At 45.5% G+C, this 27238-nt stretch overlaps 1 protein-coding gene across 1 annotated transcript; it reads right to left on the bottom strand.

Moving 5' to 3' along the window:
- CDRT1 (CMT1A duplicated region transcript 1) lies at window positions 1-27092 on the bottom strand. The gene is made up of 14 exons (XM_024217608.2): window positions 26555-27092; window positions 24038-24220; window positions 23562-23642; window positions 23333-23460; window positions 19706-19828; window positions 16676-16785; window positions 13019-13222; window positions 11699-11820; window positions 10952-11100; window positions 8206-8348; window positions 6212-6370; window positions 5091-5377; window positions 3541-3738; window positions 1-1257 (listed from the first exon to the last, which is right to left on the bottom strand). The coding sequence occupies exons 1-14, from the start codon at window positions 27090-27092 to the stop codon at window positions 380-382; spliced, it is 3303 nt and encodes a 1100-aa protein (XP_024073376.2). The 3' UTR covers window positions 1-379.
- Between the last annotated feature and the right edge of the window lie 146 nt (window positions 27093-27238).

The raw sequence follows: 27238 nt of genomic DNA on the forward strand, positions 1-27238 counted from the left end.
GATGATCAGCCTCTTGGAGCTTGTCTGAGGCCTCATGAGGAAAACTTGCAAGAATAGCACTGTGTGGTGATCACAAGGGGAGATGCTGATGATCACATTTAAATCAGTCTACAGTAACACTAGGCCCAGCTGAATAATAATCTCATAGGCTGTTGTGAGGACTATTTAACTATGTCAATAATATTTTCTTGAAGAGTCATGCAGTGTTCCTTATATAATCCCTCCCCCAACAGAACATTGAAGGCCATGAGATGGTATCCTCAAATGGGGACCAGAGCTGAATCAAACAATTTGAGCAACCCAAGAAGCCCCAAATCCCATCTATTTGTTTGCATTTATTTCTTTAAAAGAGCTGGTAGTGTGCCTTAAGGAGCTTCGCTCAGACATACACATTAAGCCCAAGTTCGGGGGCAGCTATTTTTCCCTCCTTGGTGAAATTGTCTATGGGGAGGCCTTTAATTTTCTTTAACCAGGCCTTCCTACACTCTTTTTGCTGGTCTGCTATACGTTTTGTTCGGTGAGCTTGATACTCAACAGCTGTAGCTTCTTCATACATTTTCATCTGCTTCACTGTCAGAAGCCTGAACCCGGTGTTGAGCCGGTAAGGATTTGCGGTTTGTAAGAAGAGGGGATTTTCTCTCCGGGGCCCTGCTTCAATTTTAGTTTGTGCGATCATCATGCGTGTCGATTTGATGGATTCAGATGAGCTTGTTAAGTGGCCAATCAACTGAGCCCCACCCTCAGATAGGGAAGTGGCTCTGCCATGGCCAGTATGAACCTTCTTCTCGTCTGGCAAGCTGCAGCATGACTTGGAGCGTACAATCACGGGAGCAGGAATGAAAGAGTGCACTGCAGACCCATGCAAAGAGTTCTTCAAGTTGAGCTGCAGTCTTTTGGTTTCAAAGGGTGTGGACATTCTTTTCATAATCAGAGAGCCACTGGCAGATTTAATGTGTCTGAGTTGGGTGGACTGATCCTTTTTCTCTTGCTTAGGGATTTTGTATGACAACATCTTTTTAGGGCGTTCCTGGGGGCGCAGCCGAGGTCCCCAGACATCTCTGATTTTTGCAAGGGGTATCATATTGGAGCTGACTTGGTCTGGCTTGTGGGCGTGCTGCAGCGTGCTAACAGTCAGGAGGATCTGGTCAGGAGAAGTGGGACAATGCGGACCTCGTTTCTTTATACGCTGTAAAGCGGCCTCTGCGTTTTCAGCAAGTGAAGATGCATGGACCGGAGAGTCGTAGCCAGATTCTTTATCTATTTCCAAAGATAAACATGAAGAAAAGACAAAAATATCTGACTCTATATATATATATATACGTATATATGGAAGTGATTTTACAGTGAGCTGGTGGTGGTGGTAGCCTGTTTGATCCTTCTTGGAGAGATGGAATCCCCAAAGGGGGCTGATAATGGGCACTAAAGTGACAGTCCTGGAGACTGAGTTTCCATGTTTACCCACAGAACAAGCACAGCATGAGGAGCAGCAGAGCAAGCTTCCCCAAGGCTGTCCTATCTGATGTGTGTCCATCCTAAGGGTAGCAGAGGACCCTCTTTATGGACTCAGTCACCATCATTCTTTGACCTGACTGCCAACAGTGGTGACAATTCTATGTTAGTTATCTATAGAGTGCCAGTTGCAATAGTCTGTAGGTGCTAAAATAATTTATGACACTGGGTGGATGATTGTTTATGGGTGCTTTGACACCTGTCCCGGTTTCCTTGAAGTCATGGTTTCTAATGGGAGCAGAATTGGGTCTCATGACGGAGATGCCAGTAAGTGAACTCAAAATGCCAAGTCAGTTTCCAACATAAGCCGCTGAACAACAATCAGATGGTAACAACTTTTGGCCATTACATATCTGAACTGGATTAGAATTGGAAAGCTCAAGGTGAACAAGGCATGGAGCTTCTGATGTCTGAACATTTTGGAGAGTGGTCTCTGTTGTGTGATGAAGTGGGCCAATCACCGTCTTTCATCATCATTCCAAGATGATCTGATTATGCCCAAAGTTAAGAAATGCTAGGGATTTTAAAATGAGAAATATAGCAATATAGAGCACACAGCATTAAGGACACTATTCTTGCCAGGTATAGGTAAATGTGGAGTATTAACTTAAGTAATCTCCAGGTAGAGATGGGCCTGATGCGAACCCATGATCCAAACACCTCTGAATAGTAGGGATCAGATCCTCAGCTAGCATAAAGTGGTGTCGCGCCGTTGACTTCAGGGGAGCTGTGCCAATTTACACCAGTTGAAGATCTTGTCCCATGGGAGTTTGAAATCCAAATCCACACAGGGATTCAAATTTTGCCATTAAATCCCACTTCTATTTATTAAAAGTTATTTTCATGACTTTTCTGTAGTTTTTACCTTGCTGGCTCCAGATCTTTTGCTTCTTGTTCAGGTTTTCCTATTTACGAACCCTTTCTTTGTGCCCGTTTCACATGCTTTAACCTATTGTTAATATTACTTGTCTTTTTGCCCTCTCCTTACCCCACTTCATCCTAACCTATCTTTTCCATAGTCTAGGTAGCTTACCAACATGTCCACAGCTTCTCTTCTCTGTCCTCAGACTCTTTGGGATTCGGTTATAATCCCCAACCAGTTCTGAATTTAAAACTCATCTGCCAGTACATAAAATGCCATTGGCTTCTCTAATCCACTGTGTTAGCCAATGAAGCACTCATTGGAGTGGGAAGAGTCATTGTAAGGTTTCCCTTTATCACAGCTCATTTCTCCAGTGAGAAAACCATTAAGACCCATATTCTGCTCTCAGCTACAGCCGCCATTGAGGACAGAATGTGATCCAATACAAGCCATAGGAAATATGAAAGTTGTCGGAACATCATGAAGGACTGTATCCAGCCTAGATCTATTCTAAAAAATAATAAAGCCCCAACCAATGCTCAGGGCTGCCCAGACAAAATTAAAATACACTAATACAAACAATATAACAGAGAAGAAAAATGATTTCCATCAGATCACCAAGGAGCACACCTGTGATCTCTAGATTATCTTGTCAAATTTCAATGTAAAACCACCTTGCTGGCTGGCTCAGCCATGTTGGAACAAAATGTATTTACAGAGTGATTTCTTGAGCAAACTAATATTGGCATTTAAATAGTAGCTAACCATTTCTTCTGAGAACTTGTGTGTGGAAACCCTCTCCTTCCCTCCCCAGAAAAAGTTACTTTTTTAGTAAATCAAAGTGACTTTGACATTTAAAAGGAAATCTAAAGAGTAGCAATAATTGCATAGGGGAAGAAATGGGCCCAAATATTACATAACTTTTCTAGGCGTCACAGTTAGAAGAGATCACTTGATTTAATGTCTGTTCATCTGCCTGACCTAAAACAGCCTCATAACCATTGCAGGCCCCAAAGAGATCCACTTACCCAGTGCAGACTCCAGATAAAACTTCTCATTTACTGCAGGCCTCTTACCCAGAGCATATTACCCCTTACCATATAATCTATCTATCTTCAATATTTCTAATGCAACCATCACCATAGCCTCTAGCCACCAAGATCTCTTACCAGACTCTGACAAGCTTTGTGGTGTTGTTGCACCGTATGTTCGACCTGAGTCCTCTGAATCACTGCTATAGGCCTGTCGTTTCCCAGGAAGAGCGGACCTTTTCTTCTGGTCTGGCTTTATATCAAGGCAACCCATGCTCCTTTGCAAAGTCTGACTTGATCGGTGAGCAGGTGCCTTCACAAATTCATAATGGAGACCTGCAAGAAATGGATTAATCCTGTAGCATTAAGATTTTAAAGCTAACTGTCTTTTATCTACCAAGGTCGTCATTATCTATGTATTTTTTGAGTCTTCTGGCTTTCGATTACTATTTTGTTTCTAGTTCCAACTTCTAAAGTTAGCGAGCCATGGTTGACTGAAAAATATCTACAAATGTTTGAGAAGCTAAAAGTATCAGAGAAGCTTGGAAGATAATGATAGCTCCATGCCTCCTTGTTGGGAAAGATTCAAATCTGGATTATGCTGGTGTAAATCCATAGATTCTACAATCACTGACTCTGAGGATTTACCGAGGTTGGAATCTGGTTCATTCCCTCTCTATTGCCTGTTTCCTTGCAACGCATGGGTCTTCAGACAGGTGAATGGCTGTGTTGGGTGTTAATGCCACACGACTGTTTTAACAATCCTAAGTAGCTGAGATGGCCCTGCATTTATGACATTAAGACATTTAATGGTCTTGCACTAAAGGACTGAAATAGAATCTAAGCTGTGAATTTCTTCACAATGTTTTTGTTCTAATAAATATTTTAGGACTCAAAGACACAAGCTTCGCCGTGTCTCAGACATGTGGTGTCTGCGATATAGAGCACAAGCTCAGAGTTGCAGGTTTCTGCATCACAATTTGGATTCAGTAGCCACCCATAGACTCAAACTGCATCGGAATGTTACAGTTTGAAGAGTGTAAGCCTGTGTGGATTTAGTCTTCATCTTGGTTGTGAAGTCTGATCACAGATGCTGCTAAGACTTATACTGTGGGGGGAAATTTTAAAATAAGTAATAATTGGTGCACCACTCAGCAGGTACTTAAGCATATGCCTAACTTTAAGCACATGAGTAATCCCACTGACTTCAGTGAGACTACTCACATACACCTCTACCCCGATATAACGCTGTCCTCGGGAGCCAAAAAATCTTACCGCGTTATAGGTGAAACCATGTTATATCGAACTTGCTTTGATCTGCCGGAGTGCGCAGCCCCGTCCCCCCGGAGCACTCCTTTACCGCGTTATATCCGAATTTGTGTTATATTGGGTCGCGTTATATCGGGGTACAGGTGTACTTAAAGTTAGACACTTGAATAGCTTGCTGAATTAGGGCCTCAAGTTTCTAATGCACCCTGCTTCTCAGAGGATCCTAAAGGGCCTTACAAAATATATAGCATTGCTGAAATGCAGCAGCCGTCTAGCACACATCCCCGGACAATGGTGGGGGATTGGGCAAGGACAGTGGGTACCTGAAAATATTTCCTAACTCATTTTTTTAAACTGACTAGATTTCAGGTTGAGGCTGCCCCTTTAACACAGTGCACTGCAAGAGGTGTATATGGTACCTGAAGGTGTCCCGGAACCCCTTGTTGATCGACGGCGAATCAGGTATGCCAACATTAGCTGGTCCTCATCTGGTTTCTTGTCGGAATAATATATCTTCCTGTGGCTGGCTGCATCCCGTTTCATGTGCTGAGCGCGAACATATGGATAGGGCTGCACTCTGACCCTGATTTCTTTGTGCTTTTCCTTATCCTTTGTTACTTCCTCTCGGTCAGCCTGTAGCGTGTAGTCCCACTCTACATCCTCAAACTGGAACATCAGTACGCTGCTCAGAGCATTGATCACCATCCTAGGAAGGGGAGAGGAACAGTGCTAAGAAACACACATTGTAATAATGGTGTAGCAGTTACCTGTTGTGCCAGATTGCTTGTGTGCACTGTTACAGATGCTGAGGTGCATAACTAGAATTGAAGTTGCAATTGCTTGGTTGGGGAAAAGAAAATGAGCAGTGTTTAGATTGTTGCCAGCCCTGGTGATCAGACCCAGCACATTCCAATTAATGTAACCTGAATGTAAAGAACACTGTTGAGTTCATTCATTGCTAGGTACAACTGGGAATAATGGGATGAAATCATGAAAAGGAAAAATTTTCTGACTGTTAGGCTGTGAAATAGCTCCCAAGAGAAATGGTGGTTGTCCTGTTGCTAGGGTCCCTTGAATCTGGGTGAAAAAACACTGGGAACAGACTGTAGGGAACAAGCCTACTCTTGTCTAGAAGGATGGATGTGACGAGTAGGCCTTTTTGATCTCCTGCATTATGAAAATGCAGTAGAACACTGGTGTGTTAAGAGCGCACGTGGGTCTGATCCTGAACCCACCCAAACTCTGAGGAAATTCAGATCGTAATCTTGATCCCACTTTATAGCTTTGCCCTATCTCTAAAATGGGCCTGAATCTAAACATCAGGATGAATATCCCATGTTTTGGGGAAGTTTGGATTGAAATCTGAACCAAAACACCACACCTACTTAATAGAATAACATATTGCAGTGATCCATAGTCAATAAACCAGCAGAATCCTCTAAAAAAACCCACCTGTTAGGGCTGTAAAAAGGACATGATTTCTTGAGCAACACGATCTGTCTAACTGGCTCAGAGTCTGAGTGCAACTGCTATTACCCACCTATTTTCTACAATGCAGAAGGACACCACAGGGTCACCTCTGCTATTGGCCCTCATCACCTTCAGGCAGGTCCCAGTCAGGAAGTTAAATATACGTATTTTTCCATCAGCGCAGCCACTGATGACTCGGAGATACAGAAACGCCAGATACAGGACTTCCCTGAAAACAAAACACCGAGCATAAGCACATTCCTTATTCCTACATGAGAAGATTGAAGTAACAAGGTTCTTTGATGGTGAGTGAAGCAGGTCCATCTCTGCCTGCAGGGTAGATGAGAGAACTAGTCAGGTTTAAAGGAGGCTGGGGAGGATGAAAATCACCCAGCAAATTCCCTCCTAATCATTACTGTCTTCGGAATGGAGAGATGGCCAAAATTATGAAGTCCAGACAATTTATTGGACATATGCATGCTCAAAAAATGAATGAAGCAGTCATTCGTAGCAACCACTGTGTTTAAGACCAGTCGCGGCTTATTAGCTTTGCCAGTAGGCATTTTCAATCACATCTCTTCCTTTAAATAACCTCTGAAAGTAAATGCAAACAGTATGGTGATGTAGTCTTATCACAGCACAGTTAAAATCACAAAATGTCATGATGTGCAAAGGGAATGGTTTCCACAACAAAACTAATGCCTCCATGTTTCACATATGCACTATCTTCTGTTTGTCTTTTCTGCCAAAATATGTAGTTTAACATGCTGTTGAATATATATTAGAGGTTCCTGAAATTTTGGTGTATCTGGATCCCTTTTTATCTTAAATCATCCCTGCTTCTATGTCAGTAGCAAAGAGGTGGGAATGATCTTGTTTTCCTGAACTCCTTGACTCGCAGTGGGTTATTTGCTCCTGGACTGGGATAAGAGCACCCCAAATTTAGGTGGATTGAGTCCTAGATGTTAGCATTCGTCATGGCTGGGCGCATTTGCATCTAAGTCTTTACAGTTTACATCCAGAAGGCATAAGATCTGAATTAGTTTTTCTGCCAAAGAATTGTGTTTTGTTTATTCTGTTTTTTCACCTGCACTCACATCATACTAATTATAGGCAGGATTAGTATTGCCACCTATTTTTAAGGTTGCCTGACACTTCCTGTTATAAGACCCACTTTCCAGTGGCTTATAACTCTGTCTAACTGTAACTGCGCTGAAATTTACCATGTTGGGTGTCTGCCTCACGTTGAATGTTTTTGGGAAATTTCAGTCAAAATGATTTAGCTGTTTCGATAACAAGGCAAAGGAAAAACACATTGTTTTTCTCCTTATTAAAAATGTTGTGACCTTTTATTGAACAACTCTAGTATCACCATGCTTTGGAGCAGGGACTTGACATTTGGCAGTATATGAACATGTACTAAAATACCGTATCATAATGCATACGCGTAAGAGGACTGATTTAAGGTTGCACAGGCAACCTTAATTTTGGCATACCCTAACTTTGGAGTTTTCGACTTTGCAACCTTAATAATGTTTCGTGAAGGTATATTATCATCATGGGTGAAATCCTGGGCATATTGGAAGTCAATGGCAAAACACCCATTCACTTCAATAGGGCATGGATTTCACCCCTTGTATTTAGTCGATCAGTGCTTTTCTGTACACTTGAGGACCTCTTCATCACCATATATAATATCATACATAATAGTTTTCCCAAATGTCTAGCTTTATTGTGTCATGGGACAACATTGAATGCTGCTATTCCCTTGTGAAGGTAAGAGTTTTATGCAAGATACACAGTCCTAGGACTTTGATTCCATCTGTTCTGCGGGGATTCCTTACTCGGGAGTCACTGTTCCATTGAATAACAGTGAGTTCCTGGAAAACAAAAAACCCCTCCCTGCAGGACAGGGAAAATTTTAAAGTGTTAGGACTGTGAATTAACCCATTCTATGTAGATATATTCCTAAGCAGGTAACAGAGTTCACTTTATTGAGTCAGAGCTATAGGAGACACACAGACATTTGTTATCTGTGGATTCCAACATGTGAATGATACCTACTGTGGATGCCTGAAAGCCATTAGACATCGCTTATGTTTTCCCACCATGCTCCATCCCAGGACAAATCCATCAGAGCTTCCTGTCACTAGATGCCATTGATCAAAGGCCAGGGATTTTATTGGGCCTTGGTGCCCTTCTAAGGTCTGGAACATGAAAAAGCCATATGTCACATAGTGTAACATACTATAAGAATTCTGGGCATACACATAGCCCTAATCATTCTCATATTACAATCACAATACTGCCCTCCTATGCTTTATAATGGATTCTATAGAGGATTACAATATGCCCTTTGGTAATAGTTTTGATTCAGTACTCACTGTGAGTGAAACATGCCAGGCTCACTCTTGGTGGCCAGACACTAATGTGGACTTATTCATTCATTGGCCAGGATCACTGTGTGTACTATGTGTAGGGCCCTATCAAATTCACGGCTATGAAAAACGTGTCACGGACCGTGATATCTGGTCTCCCCCCATGAAATCTGGTATTTTGTGTGCTTTTACCCTATACTATACAGATTTCACAGGGAGATCAGCGTTTCTCAGACTGGGGGTCCTGACCCAAAAGGGAGTTGCAGGGGGGTCACAAGGTTATTTTAGGGAGGTTGCAGTATTGCCACCTTTACTTCTGCGCTGACTTCAGAGCTGGGTGGCCGGAAAGCGGCGGCTGTTGGCTGGGTGCCCAGCTCTGAAGGCAGCACCCTGCCAGCTGCAGGGCAGAAGTAAGGGTGGCAATACCATACCATGCCATCCTTACTTCTGCACGGCTGCTGGCGCTGCCTTCAGAGCTGGGCTCCCGGCCTGCAGCCACTGCTCTCCAGCTGCCCAGCTCTGAAGGCAGCGCCACCGCCAGCAGCAGCACAGAAGAAAGGGTAGCAGTACTGCAACCTCCCCCCCCCCACACAGACACACATGCACTCAATAACCTCACGATCCCCCCACTCCTTTTTGGGTCAGGACCCCTACAGTTACAACACCATGAAATTTCAGATTTAAATAGCTGAAATCATGAAATGTATTATTTTTAAAACCCTATGTGCATATTATTGCAGCTGAGAATTAAACTGAGACCTTTAGGGTCTGTTAAGTGAATAATCAACCAAGGAAGACAATATGAAACTGCCCTTAACCAAGCTAGTAGGAGCCGTATGTAAACTTGGGTCATCTAGAAATGGAATATCTTACCCTTGATACACATCTGTACATGCAATTCCATCAGACTCTTTTCCACCAATAGAAACTGCTTTTCACCTCTCAAAGAACACTTACTCTGAGCATACACTGGTATAACTGAAATCAAACTGGCTCTGATCTTTAAATTACAGTGCAGCTGTCTGGATATCCCTAATCTTTATAAACTGTTTTTGTTTCTGCTAGAAACAAATTTCATTTCTTGGTGTAACTATGCGTCATCCCCAGCCCTGAAATACGGCTATCATCCAGAAAATCCCTGCTTGTGAACATTCACCCAAACAAAAGCTCAATCATATAAATATCTGCAAACAGCAAAAAATTAAAGACCAGATTAAATGTCAATTTTTAATTTGGTGAATTGTTTGCCAATAGGCTCTTACACAGGTCAGCCATCACTAATTCTGTTGATCATCAGTTACCAGTTTCATACCTTTTTCTTTCTTTCTTTTTAAAAAACACCTTTGGTGTAAACAAAAAGCCATGACTAGTTGGGGTGAACAGATATGTAAAAGGTTGTTATAAAGAGGACAGTGATCAATTGTTCTCCATGTCCACCAAGGGAATCAGAGACTCATAGGGGTTAGAAGGGACCACAAGGTTCATCTAGTCTACCCCCTCCCCCCCCCAAAAAAAAAAGATTTCAGCTGTCCACATTGGCTTAGCTTGCAGCAAGGCAGATTTAGGTAATTAGGAAAAACTTTCTAACTTTAAGGATAGTTGAGCACTGGAACAGGTTACCTGCGGAGGTTGTGGCATCCCTATCAATGGAGGATTTTAAGAACAGGCTAGATGAATATCTGTCAGGGATGGTCTAGGTAAACTTAATCCTGCCTCAGTGCAGGGGAATAGACTAGATGATTTCTTGAGGTCCCTTCCAACTCTACATTTCTATGATTCAGTGTGTAGTAGAGAGAGAGAGCCTGGTGTAAGATCTGAGGCTGTGAATCAAAGTCAGGCCTTGTATTAAAGCAGATGTTTGCAAGTTCACTGTCCAGTACGTGAATTTGGCAAAGTTGTTGCTAGTGTACTAGGCTCTAGATATTTGCATAAATATATTCCAGCTAGTACAGATACATCCCCCATCTAGTATAAGATAAGATGGTTTGACAAAACAATGAATAGGGATGTTTTGTTCCAGATATCAGGAACCAGGGGAGATAACAAACAGATGTCATGAAACACATAAGGTGGTGCGTAAGATGTTTTTTCCAGTTGTTTGTCTCAGTCTATAAATGTCAGGGTACCTCGCCTTAACCCTTTGTCCAGCCCAGAGGGCAGCAGAGAGTCCTGCTTGCTGACTGAGCTGAGTCCATTGTAACAGGCCTACATGTGTTAGTGTACCCATAGACATAGATTCAGGGAGCTAGTACTGTGCTTTGTTGACAATAAACCTTGCCGAGCGCCTTCGCCACTGAACCGAGTCTGTGGTCTTTCTAGGTAGTACTATCGAGGTCTGCTGGGCCAGCTAGCTGCTCAGAGCTGAGACAGCACACAGAGAGGAAACACCCAAATACGTTTCCAGAACACGCTACGATTAGGAAGAAACATACCTTGATCAACACGCATGTATCAACGTGCCACACTTTCACCAACCCTTTTTCGCAACCGCTCACAATGTGGGTGTTGTTGATTTTAGCTGTCCAAATGGCATCTTTGTGTTTTAAAGTTTTGATGCATCGCCCGGTGCTTAAATCCCACACTGTTAGGAGTGAGAGGGAGAAACATAAATAATGTCCACATTTATTTGTCCATATCACTCTGGAAAATGTGAATATAAATTATTATTTGAGTCACAGTTGCACCTAGAGGCCCCAGCTGAGTTCAGAGCCCCCTTGTGCTAGGTGCTGCACAGAGACAAACCCTGCCCTGAAGCATTCACAATCTAAATAGAGAAAGCAACGGCGTATCATTATAAGCCCTGTTTCACAGGTGAGAACCTAAGGTCACCACAGGAAGTCCGTAGCAGAGCTGAGGACTGAATCCAGGTCTCTCAAGTCCCATTGCCATAACCACAATGCCATTCATATTGTATAAAACCACTCTAATAGGAGTTGCATGCGTGGCCATTGCTTGCAAAGCAAACTAAGCTCCATTGTGAGATTGAAATCCACCCCCTGGTTTCCATGCTGGTTGTCAGGATCACACACTGTCTGTGCTATAAAGATACATATTGGGCCACTTTCCCTGCTGGTCTAAGCCAATCCAAACCCCTTTGCTGTTACCACTGGGATTTGGAATGTGGCTGGCGGTGGCCCCCCATCAAAGCCTTGGGGCTATTTCAGCGATTGCTTGCTCACCTTTGACCATGCAGTCTCTTGCTCCTGACACAACCCTGTTTTTGTACACGTCCAGGCAGGTGATGGTCCCCGAGTGACCGTTAAGGATCTTCACACAAGCCCCAGTGAATATATTCCAGCATCTGCAGAGTAAGGGCCAAGAAGGGGAGAATCCTGTGATTCGTTAATTGTTAATTAATGACTTATTTGTTATTATTGCCTGGTTCTCCTCGCGCATACACTGGTGTAAGTCAGGAGTAATTCCACTGAGGTCAATGAAGTAACACTGAGAAAAGCCCGATGGAAGGGCAGTAGAATCAGGCCCTAATATTTAGATACTCGATCTTATATTTTGTTCTGGTGGCACCAGGGCTGTCATGGTCACATACATCTGGATTGCTTCTCTGGCTACCCAGCAATGGCTACCTCTGCCCTCCAAATGTAACAATCCTTCAGACAGCCCCATTTCCATCTAGCAGCTGCCAAGAAGACCTACAGCTGCTTCACTGAGAAAACCCAAGCACATGGATACAGCAAAGACCATCCCATGTTGAATCAGGTGGGAGACAAAGACTCCATATCTGTGTAGACTCTTTCCCCTCCTATTAGACTGATGTGGCCTTTGAAACAGGCCCTGCCACTGTCATCCCAGAGCAGGAGAACCTGACTTGGGTTTCCGCTTTTGGGCATAATGCAGGGCTATTGTGGCAGCAGATTATTAGTATCCTAAGAATTAGTGACAGAGATGACATAATAAGACTTCCCCTTCCCCAACTTCAATGAGGACGTATCCTGACCTACACCAGTGTATGCCTCTGCATAGTGTAAAGCTGCCTCTATACTTTCTTCCAAGTGCACTGGAAGGTCGTCAGATACCATGGCAATGAGTTGGTATCAAAATGATGGGAAGATTAAAAAAAAAAGCCTCCCAAACTTCAGGGGTGAATTCCTGGCCCTATTGTACTGAATGGGAGTTTTGGCATGGACTTAAACAGGGCCAGGATTTCACCATGGATGCTAATCAGAAACAATGTCTCTGGTTTAGAAATATCGCAACAATCGGTTTTCCTGGCGTACTTTGCTACTTCTTCTTCCAGTACTGGATGAAACGGGAAAGCACAGAGGGGAAATGTCCTGCATGAGCAAGGGAGTACACTAGGATATCTATGATGTGTTTTTCTTCTCCCCTTATTACAGTCAGAAAATGGGGGGAGGGGAGGATTCTGGAAAAAATGCCCAATGTTGGGTTTGGTTTTGGGTTTTATGCTTAAAATTTCCGTTCACTAGATCATTTCAAACTGGATCACTCTGCCCAGTGACCCTCGTATCAGCACTGCTCACCGGATGCTGAGATCAAAGCTCGCGCTCAGCACGAACCCTTTCTTCTCATTGAGGAACACTGCCTTGATGCTCCCAGCATGGCCACTGATCACAGGCGGCACTTCCTTCAGCTCCAACACGTCAAGGAACCTGACTTTGCGGTCCAGTGAGCCAATGGCAAGCAAGTTCCCACCACAGTAGTGGATTACCCTGTGTGGATCTGACCTGGGTAAGCAAGCAGAGACTGAGGAGAGCATCTGCCAAAGCATTACAGGGCTAGCCAGGAAAGCACTGTAGGCTGTTATTTACAGGCACCTCTATTGTGCTCAATGCTGCAGTATCTCAGCTCAGTGAACAGAATTGATGGGCCATCCTGGAAAGGTACCTGGAACCCCTCAAGGTGCCAGTGGGAGGGTTGCTGACAGGGCCGTCCTTACCCATACGCAAAGTACGCAGCTGCGTAGGGCACCAAGAAATTAGGGGCACCAAATTTCCTGGTGCCCTACACAGCTGCGTGCTGCTCCAGCCCCTGCTCCGCCTCTTCCCCATGGCCATGCCCCTGCTCTGCCCCAGCCCCGCCCCCACTCCACCCCTTCCCCCAAGCCCCCGCCCCTGCTCCTCCCCCGCCCTGCCTCTTCCTGCCCCTGCTCTGCTCCAGCCCCGCCCCCACTTCACCCCTTCCCCAAGCCCCTGCTATGCCCCTGCCCCCACTCCACCCCTTCCCCTGAGGACTGCAGCAGAGGTCGGGCATCCTGCACTCACCGGGCGGTGGTAAATGGAGCGAGACGGCCACAGCCCGCTCCGCGCCGCCGGCTCCCATCCGCACCGCTGGTGAGTGCTGGGGGCGCGGTTCCCCCCACCCCTCCAAGACCCAAGGCTGGGAGCCAGGGGAGCAGAGCGGAATGGGCTGGGGCTGGGTCGCTCCACTTCCCGCCGCCCGATGAGTGCGGGGTCGGGCCTGCCCTGCACTCACCCGGCGGCAGGAAGTGGAGCAACCCGGCCCCAACCCGCTCCGCTCTGCCAGCTCCTGCTGGGGGGTGGTTCCTCCCTGCCCCCCAAGCCTGCTCCTACCCCCTTGTGGAGGCCTTCCCCCACAGAGGCCTGGGGCCAGCCTCCCTTCTTTCACCTCCCCCCCCCGCGAGGAGGCTGCGTAGGGCACTAGAATGGCTAGGGATGGCCCTGGTTACTGAGACCCAAGGTTTCAGCTGATGTTTGTATATAGAGCAGGGGTAGGCAACCTATGGCACGCATGCCGAAGGCGGCATGTGAGCTGATTTTCAGTGGCACTCACACTGCCCGGGTCCTGACCACCGGTCCAGAGGGCTCTGCATTTTAAATTAATTTTAAATGAAGCTTTTTAAACATTTTAAAAACCTTATTTACTTTACATACAACAATAGTTCAGTTATATATTATAGACTTATACAAAGAGACCTTCTAAAAACGTTAAAATGTATTACTGGCATGCGAAACCTTAAATTAGAGTGAATAAATGAAGACTCGGCACACCACTTCTGAAAGGTTGCCGACCCCTGGTATAGAGAATAAATCATAGCGGGGAAGGGGATGAGACCCACTGGGGACTGCTGACCCCACTATTTCTGAAATTGAGTCACTATAAAGCCTTTATACAAGGGCATGTTTGGGGGTCAGGGTTCCCCGGACACAGTTTTTTTAAATGCCAATTCTTGCAGCAACAATGTATCGAAATATACATATTTCAGGTTTTGCTTATACACATGTCCACACATACTGAGACACATACCCTATGATACACCCTTACACACACACACAGCTGAGACGCAGCCTCACACACACACCAAGACTCACACAGGCTGATACAATCGCCCCCACCCCCCCTCTACACACACACTCACACTCACAAACTGACTTGCACACACAGTAAGCTGGATCCTCATATAAATACACCAACTCATATGTGCATACAGTCAAAGGGGAGTCTCCTCCTTTAGATCATGTGGCAGGAGCATAAGTGATGGGAGCAGAAGTTTCTGGGTTCTAATCCTGCTTTGCATATGTAATGGGCGGCAGAAAGTGCTGCTTAGGGACTAGATTTTGCTACCCTTGGTCACATTGGGTAGTACCTTACTATAGAAATACTTCCACTGATTCCAGTGAAACTAATATTGGGGAAGGCATGCGTAAGAGGGGCACAATCGAACCCTGAAATTTGGACGCAAATCATGAGTAAGTTACACACCCTGTAAATAATGTGAACCTTATTTTTCATGCAGGGACTTCTACACTAGTTCCATCAAAACTTTGAATAAATAACAGCAACAGTTACCCTTAGAAAAATAAATATGCATAGGAAACTATAGCCTTGTCCACACTTGTGCACTAATAATACTCAGCACTTACTGGGCCTGATTCGCCGCTGGCTTGTACCTCGTGTCTGTATTTTCACTAGTGCAAAGTGGGTGTAAAACACTATCATTCTGATCTGGTGGTGTTTCACAGCCCTGCTGCACAGGTGAAAATGACAAAAGAGTGCAAAGTTGTTGTAGCTGTGTCTCATAGACTCATAGACTTTAAGGCCAGAAGGGATCATCATGATCAGCTAGTCTGACCTCCTGCACATTGCAGGCCACAGAACCTCACCCACCCACTCCTATAATAGATCCCGAACTTCTGGCTGAGTTACTGAAGTCCTCAAATCATGGTTTAAAGACTTCAAATTACAGAGAATCCACCATTTACACTAGTTTAAACCTGCAAGTGACCCATGCCCTATGCTGCAGAGGAAGGCAAAACACCCCCATACTCACTGCCAATCTGACTTGGGGGGAAATTCCTTCCTGACCCCAAATATGGTGATCGGTTAGACCCTGAGCATGTGAGCAAGACCCAGCAGCCAGACACCTGGGAAAGAATTCTCTGTAGTAACTCAGAGCCCACCCCATCTAATGTCCCATCAGCAGCCATTTGCTGCTAGCAGTGGCAGATCAGCTACATTCTGTTGGTCCCAGGATATTAGCGAGACAAGCTTGTCTCCCTCACCAGCTGAAGTTGGTCCAATTACAAGATATTACCTCACCCGCCTTGTCTCTCTAACAGAATGAAGGCAGGCAAAAATTAGGCCCAGTATCTTCAAAGCATTTCCCAGACATTCTCTGATCGCTCCTGTCAAACACTACCCCCATTTTACTGATAGGGAAACTGTAGTGACTCACTTCAGAAGCAGTCGCATCAGAGCCAGAAAGAGAATGCAGGAGTTCTGGGCTCCCATTCTGGTGCCCAACCATTAGGCAAAGCTCTTTCCAAGCCTCGCTAATTTTGAAAGCTGATTTCGCGATGTGGTTCCTATGCAGTTAACTGCCAGCTTAGAGTGTCCAGGGAACTCTCCCTGAACAGCCTGATGGCAGAGGCATGGTCAAGGCTAGTCCTTTTAGCAGGATTTGGATATAGTTCTGCAACACCCTTGTAGCCCACTTGACCAATAGTGTAGTGTGGATGCAAACTGTGCTACCCACTGGTGAAAACAGGATTTAAGGGGAGGCAAGGCACCTGCAGGAATCCCTGGGTGACATGCCTGACCTGGTGAAGCCACCAGTTGGCCCTATAGGTTTATAAAGAGCTTTGAGATCCCCGGAGTTGGAGAGGGGTTGCCAGTGCTAAGTGTGGTGACTGAAGCAAGGGTGCGTGGCATGTACATACTGGTCTGTAAGGACACGAACATTGTAGGAGCCGCAGAAGATGTTTCTCTCCTCCAGCTGGACAGTTTCAGTCATCTGGCCATGATAAGCTGACTGTAGGTTGTTCTCCTCCTAGGGACAGAGAGGAAATAGGAATAAATAACTCTGTTGGGAAGAGATTGCCTATTGCTCTTGCTCCTCAGTTACACTAAAGGGCCTTAAAGGTGATGGGGGACTGACCCCAGAGAACATGCCCTGTGCAGGCCCCTCCCCAGCCAACATAGAGGGCATGTTGGGGGCAGGACAGGGGCGTTCCTTGGAGTACAGTGTAGTAGAACTACTCTCAGAATGTGTTATGGACAAGTCTTTGAAGGCAGAAAAAGTAAGGGGGTGGATATTTTAGATTTGATTCTGACTAACTGGGAGGAACTGGTTGAGCATCTCAAAGGGGAAGGCGACTTAGAATTGATCACGAAATGACAGACTTCATGATTATAAGGAAAAAAAGGAGCAAGAGCAGCAGAATAAAGACAACTTCAAAAAAGGACACTTCAACAAACAGGGAATTCGTAGATATGGGCTCACGGGAAAGAAATCTAAGGGAAAAAGATGTTCAGGAGACCTGGCACTTTCTAAAAGACAAACTTTACAGCAAAACAGCAACCTATCCCAATGCAGAGGAAAGACAGGAAGAACAACAAGAGACCGATATGACTCGATGTGGAGCTCTTTAATGACCTGAAAATCAGAAAGGAGTAGTACAAAAAGTAAAAACTTGGACAAATTGCTATGGATGACTATAAAAGAATAGCACAAGCTTGTAGGGACAAAATCAGAGTGGCTAAGGAACAAAATGAATTACAACTAGCAAGAGACGTAAAAGGCAATAGAAGAGATTCTGTAAATGCATTAGAAGTAAGAGAAGGCTGAAGGAAGATTTAGGTCCATAACGGGGAAAGAGAGTGAATAATGGATGAAACAGAAGGCTGACATGTTTAATGCTTTTTTTGCCTCAGTCTTCACTAAAAAGGTTAATTGTGACCAGATGCTTAACAAAATTAATATTAACAACCAGGGGGAAGGAACACAGGACAGAATAGGGAAAGAACAGGTTAAAGAATTATTTAGATAAGTTAAATGTATGCAAATCAACAGGGCCTGATGGATTTCCCTTCGAGTTTTTAAGGAATTAGCTGAAGCAGTCTCTGAACCATTAGCAATTATCTATGAGAACCCATGGAAGAGGTGTGGGGTCCCAGAGGACTGGAAAAGGGCAAATATAGTACCTATATTTAAAAGGGGGAGGAGAGGAAGAGCGGGGGAATTATAGACCAGTCACCCTAACTTTGATACCCAGAAAGATACTGGAACAAATTGTTTAACAACAAATTTGTAAGCATCTAGAGAACAATAAGGTGTAAGTAATAGACAACATGGATTTGTCAAGAACAAATCATCCCAAAACAATCTAGTTTCCTTCTTGGACAGGATGACAGGCCTAGTGATGGGGGGAAGCAGTAGATGTGATATATCTTGATTTTAATAAGGCTTTTGACACAGTCCAACATGACATTCTCATAAGCAAACTAGGGAAATGTGGGATAGATGAAATTGGTATAATGTGGGTGCACAACAGATTGAAATACTGTTCTCAAAGAGTAGTTATCAATGGTTCACTCTCAGACTGGGAGGACATATCAAGAGGGGTATTGCAGGGGGTGTCTTGGATCTGCCGCTATTCAATATTTTCATTACCAACTTGAATGAAGGAATATAGAGTCAACATAAAATTTGTGGATGAAACCAAGCTTTGGAGGACAGGATTAGAATTCAAAATGATCTTGATGAATTGGAGAATTGGTCTGAAAACAATAAGATGAAAATCAATAAGGGAAGTGCAAAATATTACACTTAGGAAGGAAAAATCAAATACACAACTACAAGATGATAACAGTCTTCAAATATGTTAAGGGTCATTATACAGAGGATGATGGTCAATTGTATTCCATGTCCACTGAAGGTAGGACAAGCAGTAATGGGCTTAATCTGTAGCAAGGTTAGATATTAGGAAAATCTTTCTAACTCTCAGGGTAGCTAAACTGTGGAACAGACTCCCAAGAGAGAATCCCCATCACTGGAGGTTTTTAAGAAGGGGTTGGAAAAATAGCTGTCAGGGATTGTCTAGGTTTACTTGGTCCTGCCTCAGCACAGGGGGTTGGATTTGATGACCTCTCGAGGTCCCTTCCAGCCCTACATTTCTATAATTTCTATGAATTGGGGAATAACTGGCTAAGCAGTGGCACTGCAGAAAAAAATCTGGGGGTTATAGTGGATCACAAACTGAATATGAGTCAAAAATGTGATGCTGTTGTGAAAAAGACAAATATGCTGGGATGTATTAATAGGCGTATCAAATGCAAGTCACGGGAGGTAATTGTTCTGTTCTATTCAACACTGGTGATGCCTCAGCTAGAGTATGTGTCCAATCCTGGGTGCCACACTTTAAGAAAGATGTGGAGAGATGGTAGAGAGTCCAGAGGAGAGCGACAAGAATGATTAAAGGTTTAGAAAACCTGACCTATGAGGAAAGGTTGAAAGAACTGAGCATGTGCAGTCCAGAGAAGAGCAGATTGAGAGGGGACCCAATAACAGTCTTCATATATGTAAAAGGTTGTAATAAAGAGGATGGTGATCAGTTGTTCTCCATGTCCACCAAGGACAGGACAAGAAGTGACTGGCTTAGTTTGCAGCAAGGGAGATTCAGGTTAGATATCATGAAAACTTTCTAACTATCACGATCATTAAACACTGGAACAGGTTGCCAAGGGAGGCTGTGGAATCCCTGTCATTGGAGGTTTTTAAGAATGGGTTAGACAAAAATCTGTCAGGGATGCTCTGGGTATACTTAATCCTGCTTCAGTGTGGGGGGAAGGACTAGATGACCTCTCAAGGTCCCTTCCAGCCCTATTTTTCTATGATTCTGCTTCCCAAGATCCATAAGGGGCTGCTCTCTCTTACCTTGAAAGGCCCTTTGGATATACCTGCAACATACCTTTCCTCTGCGTTTCCATCTGCGGCCTCTTGCTGGGATGATGTCCCCATCTTTATTTATCCTTGGAATTACAACATTGGTCATTTTAGCGTAGCTGGGAATGACTCCCCTAGGACATGACCCCTGGAATAAACATCAAAGGACGTTGGTGTCATTACTACACAGGCCAAATGTACAGCAAGAGAGGGAATAGAAAGCAGCACTTATTTTCTTCAGTTCAGAACTACATACACTTCTGTGGGCTCATGTATAGGAAGGCTGAGCTGCATGCACTGGTTTGTTATTGATGAGTTTCTTAAGCACATTGGGCTGCACACACTGATTTTTGTTCTTGTAGGGTTGCTCCTCAGAGCTGGTACTCACACACCGGTTTGTCATTGTAGTGTTGGGCCTCAGATCTGCTGTGCACATGTTTATTTATAGGTTCTCAGGAGCTATAAATGGGATAGACAGCAAGACACGCAGCCTGACTTTTCACTGAGATGTTTTTACTTCGAGCTGAGTGTGATGCCTTTATCATCAGGGGCTGTGACTAGTGATCAAGGTCATTTTTTCCAAATCAATTCTAATGAAATTTCATTGCTAAATAATGACTAACACTTTTTTATTTGAGAGCAGTTGTCTCACAGCCCTGCCTCCTATTTAAAGGTGCAGCTCTCCAGCAATGGAATTGTAGATACATACTACATAATACGCAGGAACATGACCTTACCAGAGAGGAGGAAGCATTGCAAAACAGCTGAATTGTTTGAAACCCAAATATTTCTGACTCAACCTGAATCCCCGGCAAGGAAGAGGATTGTATAGATCTTGGCTGCTGGTTAAAGGGTGCCTGGGCTGGAACCCAGTGTAGAGGGTGGGCCTGGGTTCTCCTCCCAATCCCTAGGAAGTGGCGCAGGACTGTTGCAGATGCCAGCTGGACAGCTGGTCCACTGAGACTTTGATACCATATAGTGACCTAGACGGAGGGCTGAGTCATGAAGGTGGAACAGTGTGAATTAAGGGAGGAGAAACCACTGCAGCAACAGAGTGCCCATTGGCAGAGGGCACCATATGGGAAGAAAGCTGCTATGCCATGCCTGGCCAGGAGGAGGTGCTCTTGTAGTGAGTGATCGCTGTTACAGGGCCAGTCACATTAACAAAACTAAAGTCAGCTCACACAAGAGGACAATTGCTATTGCAGCTTGGCAAGATGTTTGCTGGAGATTTTAATAAAGCATTGGCCAGTCACTGATCAAATAATGCCATATAGTTAGCTGCTCGGGGCCAACATATATTCCAGGTATCCCACACAGTGCTTAATTTGTACCAGGCACCTCTGGCCTTGCCAGTTCGCAGCCCTGGCACCTCTGGCCTTGCTGCATCAGTTACGAATGTAAAAAAATTGCTTGAACCTCTTTCATTACAAATTAAGCACTGATCCCACATCATCATGAAGGTCTATTGATAATGGCTTGTAGGCTGATGTCAACTCCCTAGAGAATAAGTTGGTCAGCAGACTAGGATACTCACAGGTGTTGTGTCCTAGGGAGGAGCAAGGTGAAAACTACCATCATCAGCCGCCAAGCAGAGGTCTGAGACTGAGAGAGGAGAGGAGGGGATTCGGGGAAAGTATGCCTAGCATCACAGAACACCATCTTCTCCAGATTGTTAGGCAGTGGCGTTGAAGTCTGCTGTTCAGTCCTTCTAGACTGAGAGAATAGAGACCCACCCCACACCAGGCCCTGGTAGTGGGAGCATATGTGATGTGTGGGACAGCAGTATGTTTCCGAACCCATGTAGAAGGGGCTGCCTGCCTGTCTGGTTCCTGCTCTGATTCCCTCTGATCGGTGCAGATGGTGGAGGGGTCATCACAGCCAGGAAGACACACTGAGTGATTCTTTGTTCCTGGAATTCATGCGTATATTTTCAGTTCCCACCTCCTTGCTTTGGGGGTCAAACAGATCCTACATCCCTAAGTAAATCTCATCCCAGGCTGCCCTGTTCAGGCAAAATTTGGAGTCAAACCCATAAAGGTATGTAGGGCTCCCAACCAAACCCGCTAAGGGGGCAGAGCCCCAAACCGTATCTGTATCAGCTTGGGCTCACCTAATACTCACCTTAGGTTTGCTGAACATATAAATGAACTTTTCATCAAGCCTAGCTTGGGTGTCAGTGTGAAGGGAGTGGGTTTCCATGCTAATCTCCCTCACACAACATGCACCATGGAGTATAATCCTAAAGGTTATCCTTTCCTGGGATTTGCCTCTATTCTTAACTTAAGCCCTGTGGCAGGACTGCACTTACAGATATAAGCCTTTAGCCCATATTTCTGTTTTTTAGGGCTTTCTCCTTCAGGACCGTCTGTACATGTGTAGTGAGGCTGAGTGGCCTCCCTCTGAGCAGGAGAGCAAGGGAGCCTTACATGCCCCTTGGGGGGTTGGAGCCTAGATCGCTCCGCCCCCCTCGCCAGAAGTACCAGGGCGTGGCCGGAAGTATAAAAGGCCGGCCCTGCAGCTCAGTTGGGGGAGAGCCTGCAACGGAGGAGAATGGTCGGCCTGTTCTCCAGAGGCCCCGAGAGGAACCTGCACCTGGCTGTTCCCGATCCCCAGGCGTGGATGACGACTGGCCCGGAGTACCTGCTGCCATTTACCCCGAAGAGCTGGAAGAGGCCTGGAGGCTGCAGGTACCAAACCCCGGGGAGGCAGGAAGTAGCCCAGGGGCAGCCACGGAGCAGTCGGCTGCAGAGCCCGGCATGGCTCAGTCGGCATGTTGCGGCCGGATCCCTGCTGACACGGGCAGCCAATCCTGTCCCTGTCAGGGCCCTGGGCTGGGACGCAGTGGAGTAGGGTGGGCCCATGTCCCTCTGCCACCCCACCCTGGGTGGCTGACCCTCTACATGGTGCAAGGAGGCTCTAGCCCAAGACAGGAGCTCCCTTACCACTCACCTTAGAGACTGTTTGTTTGCTGGCTGCCTGAGCTCTGCCCAGGCCCCAGCCAGCCCTGATAGACTGTAGTTAAGGGCTGACCACTTGAGCTACCCCACTCCAGGCTACAGCCTGATATTGACTATTTACTGCGCAGCCCTATTGGGGCTTTTGCCTGTTTTAGACACTCTGGTCCTGCCTCCAGAGGACTAGCCTGAGTGGCCTCCCTCCGACCAGGAGAGCGAGGGAGCATTACAACATGCCTCTAGCTTTCTCTTTCCACAAAGAGGCTCTCAGCACTCTTATGTTCCTGAGTGGATCTAATTAGACCCACCTGGTCTGGGTTCCCTCAGGGAGTCAGTAGAACAGCTCTGCATCCCCTTACAGGGCCCTAAAATCCAGCACATGGTTATGCTCTCATCTGTGACCAAAATCTTTGGTACCAATCTTGCTAATAAGCCCCTGCTCAGAAGTAGCAGACTCTCAAAGGATGAGTAAAGGCTTTTCCACTTCTGAAGGTGTGATGATGACTCTAACCTAGCCTGGCTCTGGAGAGTGAGGAAGAAGGAAGAATACAACAGGGTGAAACTGGGAGGAACATCCCCAAGGCTCTAAGGCATGTTGGACCCTCCCATCTATTTGCTAGGGGCTTGAGGGGAAAAGGAGCTATACTGTAAGAGCCAGGATGGCAGAATGAGAGGCAAAAGCCAAGGCACAGTACCTGCAAGTACACAATCTCTTCCAGGACTAGGCTATGCGACAGATGTTCCTGCTTGACCTGTTTGGCCAGGAAAGCCCAGTGCTGGTTCACAGAAGTGCACCTGTTCAGGCTCTTTGTATCCAGAAACCCTGAGGAATTACAAGGAGAAGCTGGTTAACCCCAAGCTATGGTCATATAGCATTGATGTGCCCATGGGGCAGCTGTGCTTGGGAAGGAAGAGGGGCCATACCCAGGATGTACTTGGACAGATGGGTCGGCAGGCAGCGGATGAAGTCCTTATACTTGTTGACATTGGAGGCTGACGGGAAAGCTGCAGGGACAACGGCGGGGGCTGGGACGATTGAAGACATGGAGGATATATCATCATCCACTAACGCAGCTCTCTCACAATGCATGTGCGCCAGGTCTCTGGGCCAGAAGCACGGTATCTGCCCTTGGACACCTATGCCTGGGGCAGCAGAATCAATAGCATGTTAAGGTCTCCCAGGAGTGCCTGAGCCTTGGGGTATAGTCATAATATCAGTTATTAACTACCAAACCTGCTCCCCCTAATTTCTCATTACCCCACAGCTCCCCGGGATATTTTCAGCACTCTGAGTTCTATGGTAGCTGAAGGTACGTCATGAAGAACAACCCACCCTGTCCACTCTTGGGCTTTGAAGTATCTTAGATAACACCCCACATTAGCTCCTTTTGTTACAGTACCTATATCACTAAACAGGCTGGTTCCTTCTGATGAGACCCCACTTTCTAGGGCTGTGGAAGAAGTCAGGAAGGATTGAGATGTGGGTCGCAATTGCACCTGGGAGCTGGATTTCGTGTGTTCCTCTAGCTTGAAGCTGCTTTGGGTCTCAGTGAAGACCACAGTGATTTTGTCTTCCTCGTCCTCTGAAAGAATTGCGCAAACATAGGAGCAATCAAATCAAACAGAGCTAAATCATGGGTCACAGAGGTAGAGATGAAAGGGACCTGTTAGGTTATCTGCCCCATTCCCCTTGGCTAGTGTAGGATTGGTTCCTTCAGGGTTTTGTCTAGGTGATTTTAAGGACTTGAGCATTTATGTCTACCATTTCGCTTGGAAGTCTTTTGCACAGTAGACCTCATATTAGAAAATTATTTCACCCCATTATTGCTAGTTGTACTCATCCCAGACCGCCCTATACAATTCCTCTCTTCCCTGGGTGTTCATCTCTTGCAGACAGTTACCGTGTTCCCACACATATATACCCCATCCAGTTCCTATGGGCTGGCTATGTGAGGGAGTCCTAGTTGCTTGCTAGAAGTAAACCTGGGTCAGGACTCCTGCCAGGTCTGAATCCCATCTGGCTCTGTCTGCCCACTGCCAGGGTTGCCTTTCTCCTCCTTCAGCTTCTGCTCTGCTACCGCCCATCACCAATCGCTCCCTGTGCTTGGAGACAGGAAGGATCAGGGAGGGGAAAGTTCTTAGGGATATAAGGGTTAACCAGAAGGTTTGTGATATAAATACAGCTATGAACAATATCTACAATCAATTCTGCTTTGCTCTTCAGCAATGATGCCTTGCGTTGCTGGCCCAGTCACTTCACCATCTAAGATGACAAGCATGTCTAAGGGGAGGATAGTCAGAGCTCAAGCATCAGGGGGCTAGCTGATCACTGCAGGGGGACAGGAAGGAATCCGACCCCCATGTACCGCACATCACAATTGGCAAAGTGCATTATGGGTTTCTTTCCTCCTCCCTCTGAAGCGTCAATATTGCCCACTCCTAGCTGCAAGATTCCATATTTGAAGCCACTGAACCAGACCCTCGGCTGCTATATGCTAGTGTTACTCACCCCCACTTCATCTGACCTGATGTAACAAATCCTGTGCTTGGAGTGAGTGTGTGGAGAGAGCATTATCAGGAGAAACACAGGCTTTTGGTATTGGGACAAGAAAATAATTCAGTCAAACTGCAACAATCCAAGCTCCCCAGAGTCTCTGGTGGTTTCATTTGATGCAGGTGCATATATTCCCAAGCGGCCTGGTACCTCTGTCCCTGCTTCTCACATGCTGAAAAGAACCACTCTGTGCAAACAGCTTGTTTCCTGGAGAGGAAGGATCACAAACAAGTCCCAGGGCTAAGCTGTCATAGCCTCGATGAAATGCACAGAGCACCTGGGCTCCAGCCCGAGTGGGAACACCTACACTGCTGGTTTTAGTCCCATAGCATGAGCCCAAGTCAGTTGACCTGGGCTCTGAGACTTGCTGCCATGGGATTTTTATTTTATTTTTATTTTTTTTGCTGTGTAGACGTACCCTAAGTCTCTTAATAACCAGATTCAACGAAATGTTGTTAATTGCAAAAGCAATGATGTGCCAGAGAAAAGGTCATCTCTCCGTGACGCGGGGCATGGAGAAAAGGAAAGCAAAGGAAGGGATTCAAACAGTGGGCAGAATCCTGGAAAACCACATTGCCTTCCAGTCCCAAATAAAGTGATGATAAGTGAAAGCAATTGTCCTTTCAATATCACTAATGTGAACTAGAAAAGGCAGCAGAAGGGAAACAAACAAGCACACCAGTAAAACTCAAGAGTAGATCTGATTTCACTGGATGTAGCGAAGTTTGCTGCTAGAGCTCCTGTTCTATCTAAATTAAAGTTCATGGACCAGATAACTAGCTGGTGTAAATCCAGGGAGCTCCACTGGAGTTAATGCAGCTGCACCAATTTACACCAGATAAGGGAGGATCTGGCCAGGTATTTGTGGATATTGTGCATTATTTTTATGGTTCTCATATCCTTTACTTTCTTCCCTCTTACCTATGTTCATTGAAAAGTAAAATAAAACCCTATTTGAAAATCTGTCCTATGGTCATGATGTTTCCAAACTTGTACTTAACTCTAGTAACAGCATTTGCACCCCTAGGTACTACTTATAACTGGTTTTTAAAAACACAGGTAAGTGAATAGCAGCTTTAGGACAGGTTTTGCCACCATTACTCATAGTGAGTTAGTACCATACTCTGCAAGTGGCCTTTGAATTCAGTGGATCATATCCTCAGCTAGTGTAAAGTGGCAGACAATGGAACTACACTGATTTACTCCTGCTGAAGATCTGGCCCGATGCAGCTATTTGTACAGTAAAGTATCACGCAGTGGTAGGGAATCAGAATCTGGCCCTTTGACTTTATCCTCTCTCCTTGGTTAATCCTGAAAGCCAGGGGTCAATCTCTCCCGCCACCCAGCATATCACTCTGTTTACCTGTTTCTCTTTTTGAGCTGGCACTCTGCTCTCTGACCAGGAGGACTCTGACCAGGTTAGCAGCTATAAACAGTAACTTAGGGTTACACATCTGAAGCAAGAGCAGAGTGTAGTTTGCTTTAGTCCAGTAGGAACTGTTTTTGAACCACTTCCAGGTCTCCGACATGGCTTTCTCTAGAGTTACTATATTCAAAGCCCGGTCAGAAGTGGACGTGGTCATGTCTTCTTTGAGGCTGGGGGTGATTCGGGACCGGCTGAAAGTGAAATCCTTCCCGTGGGAGGTCTGCAGGACTTTCTCAGCATAGTTTAGCAAATCCAGGCTGTTGAATCGCTTCACGATCCCCACCAGGAACTTCCTTTGGGAGACATCGCTGGCCCGCAGGAACCACTCTTTGGTAGAGAAAACTCTCCAAGCCAAGACACATGTCTCACAAATTTGGCAAACAGGCACTAAATCTGTTTTCTTCTCACACCGCAGATCAGGAGCACAGTCCAGCCTGTATTCCAGGCTCTCCTGGTCCTTTGAGGTCTCTTTCATTGTTTCAGATCCAATTCAGCAAACAGGGCACCGAGCTGGGCAGTGGGAAAAGCAGAGAAATATAACCTGCTTTCTAATCGTCCGCTTCCATCCTGTGACATTATAAAAATAACACTAAGAAACTGACTGAACCCTGCGATGGACGA

Source organism: Terrapene carolina, unplaced genomic scaffold (assembly GCF_002925995.2).
Source record: "Terrapene carolina triunguis isolate 2854851 unplaced genomic scaffold, T_m_triunguis-2.0 Scaffold192, whole genome shotgun sequence".
NCBI classification, from domain to species: Eukaryota; Metazoa; Chordata; order Testudines; family Emydidae; genus Terrapene; species Terrapene triunguis.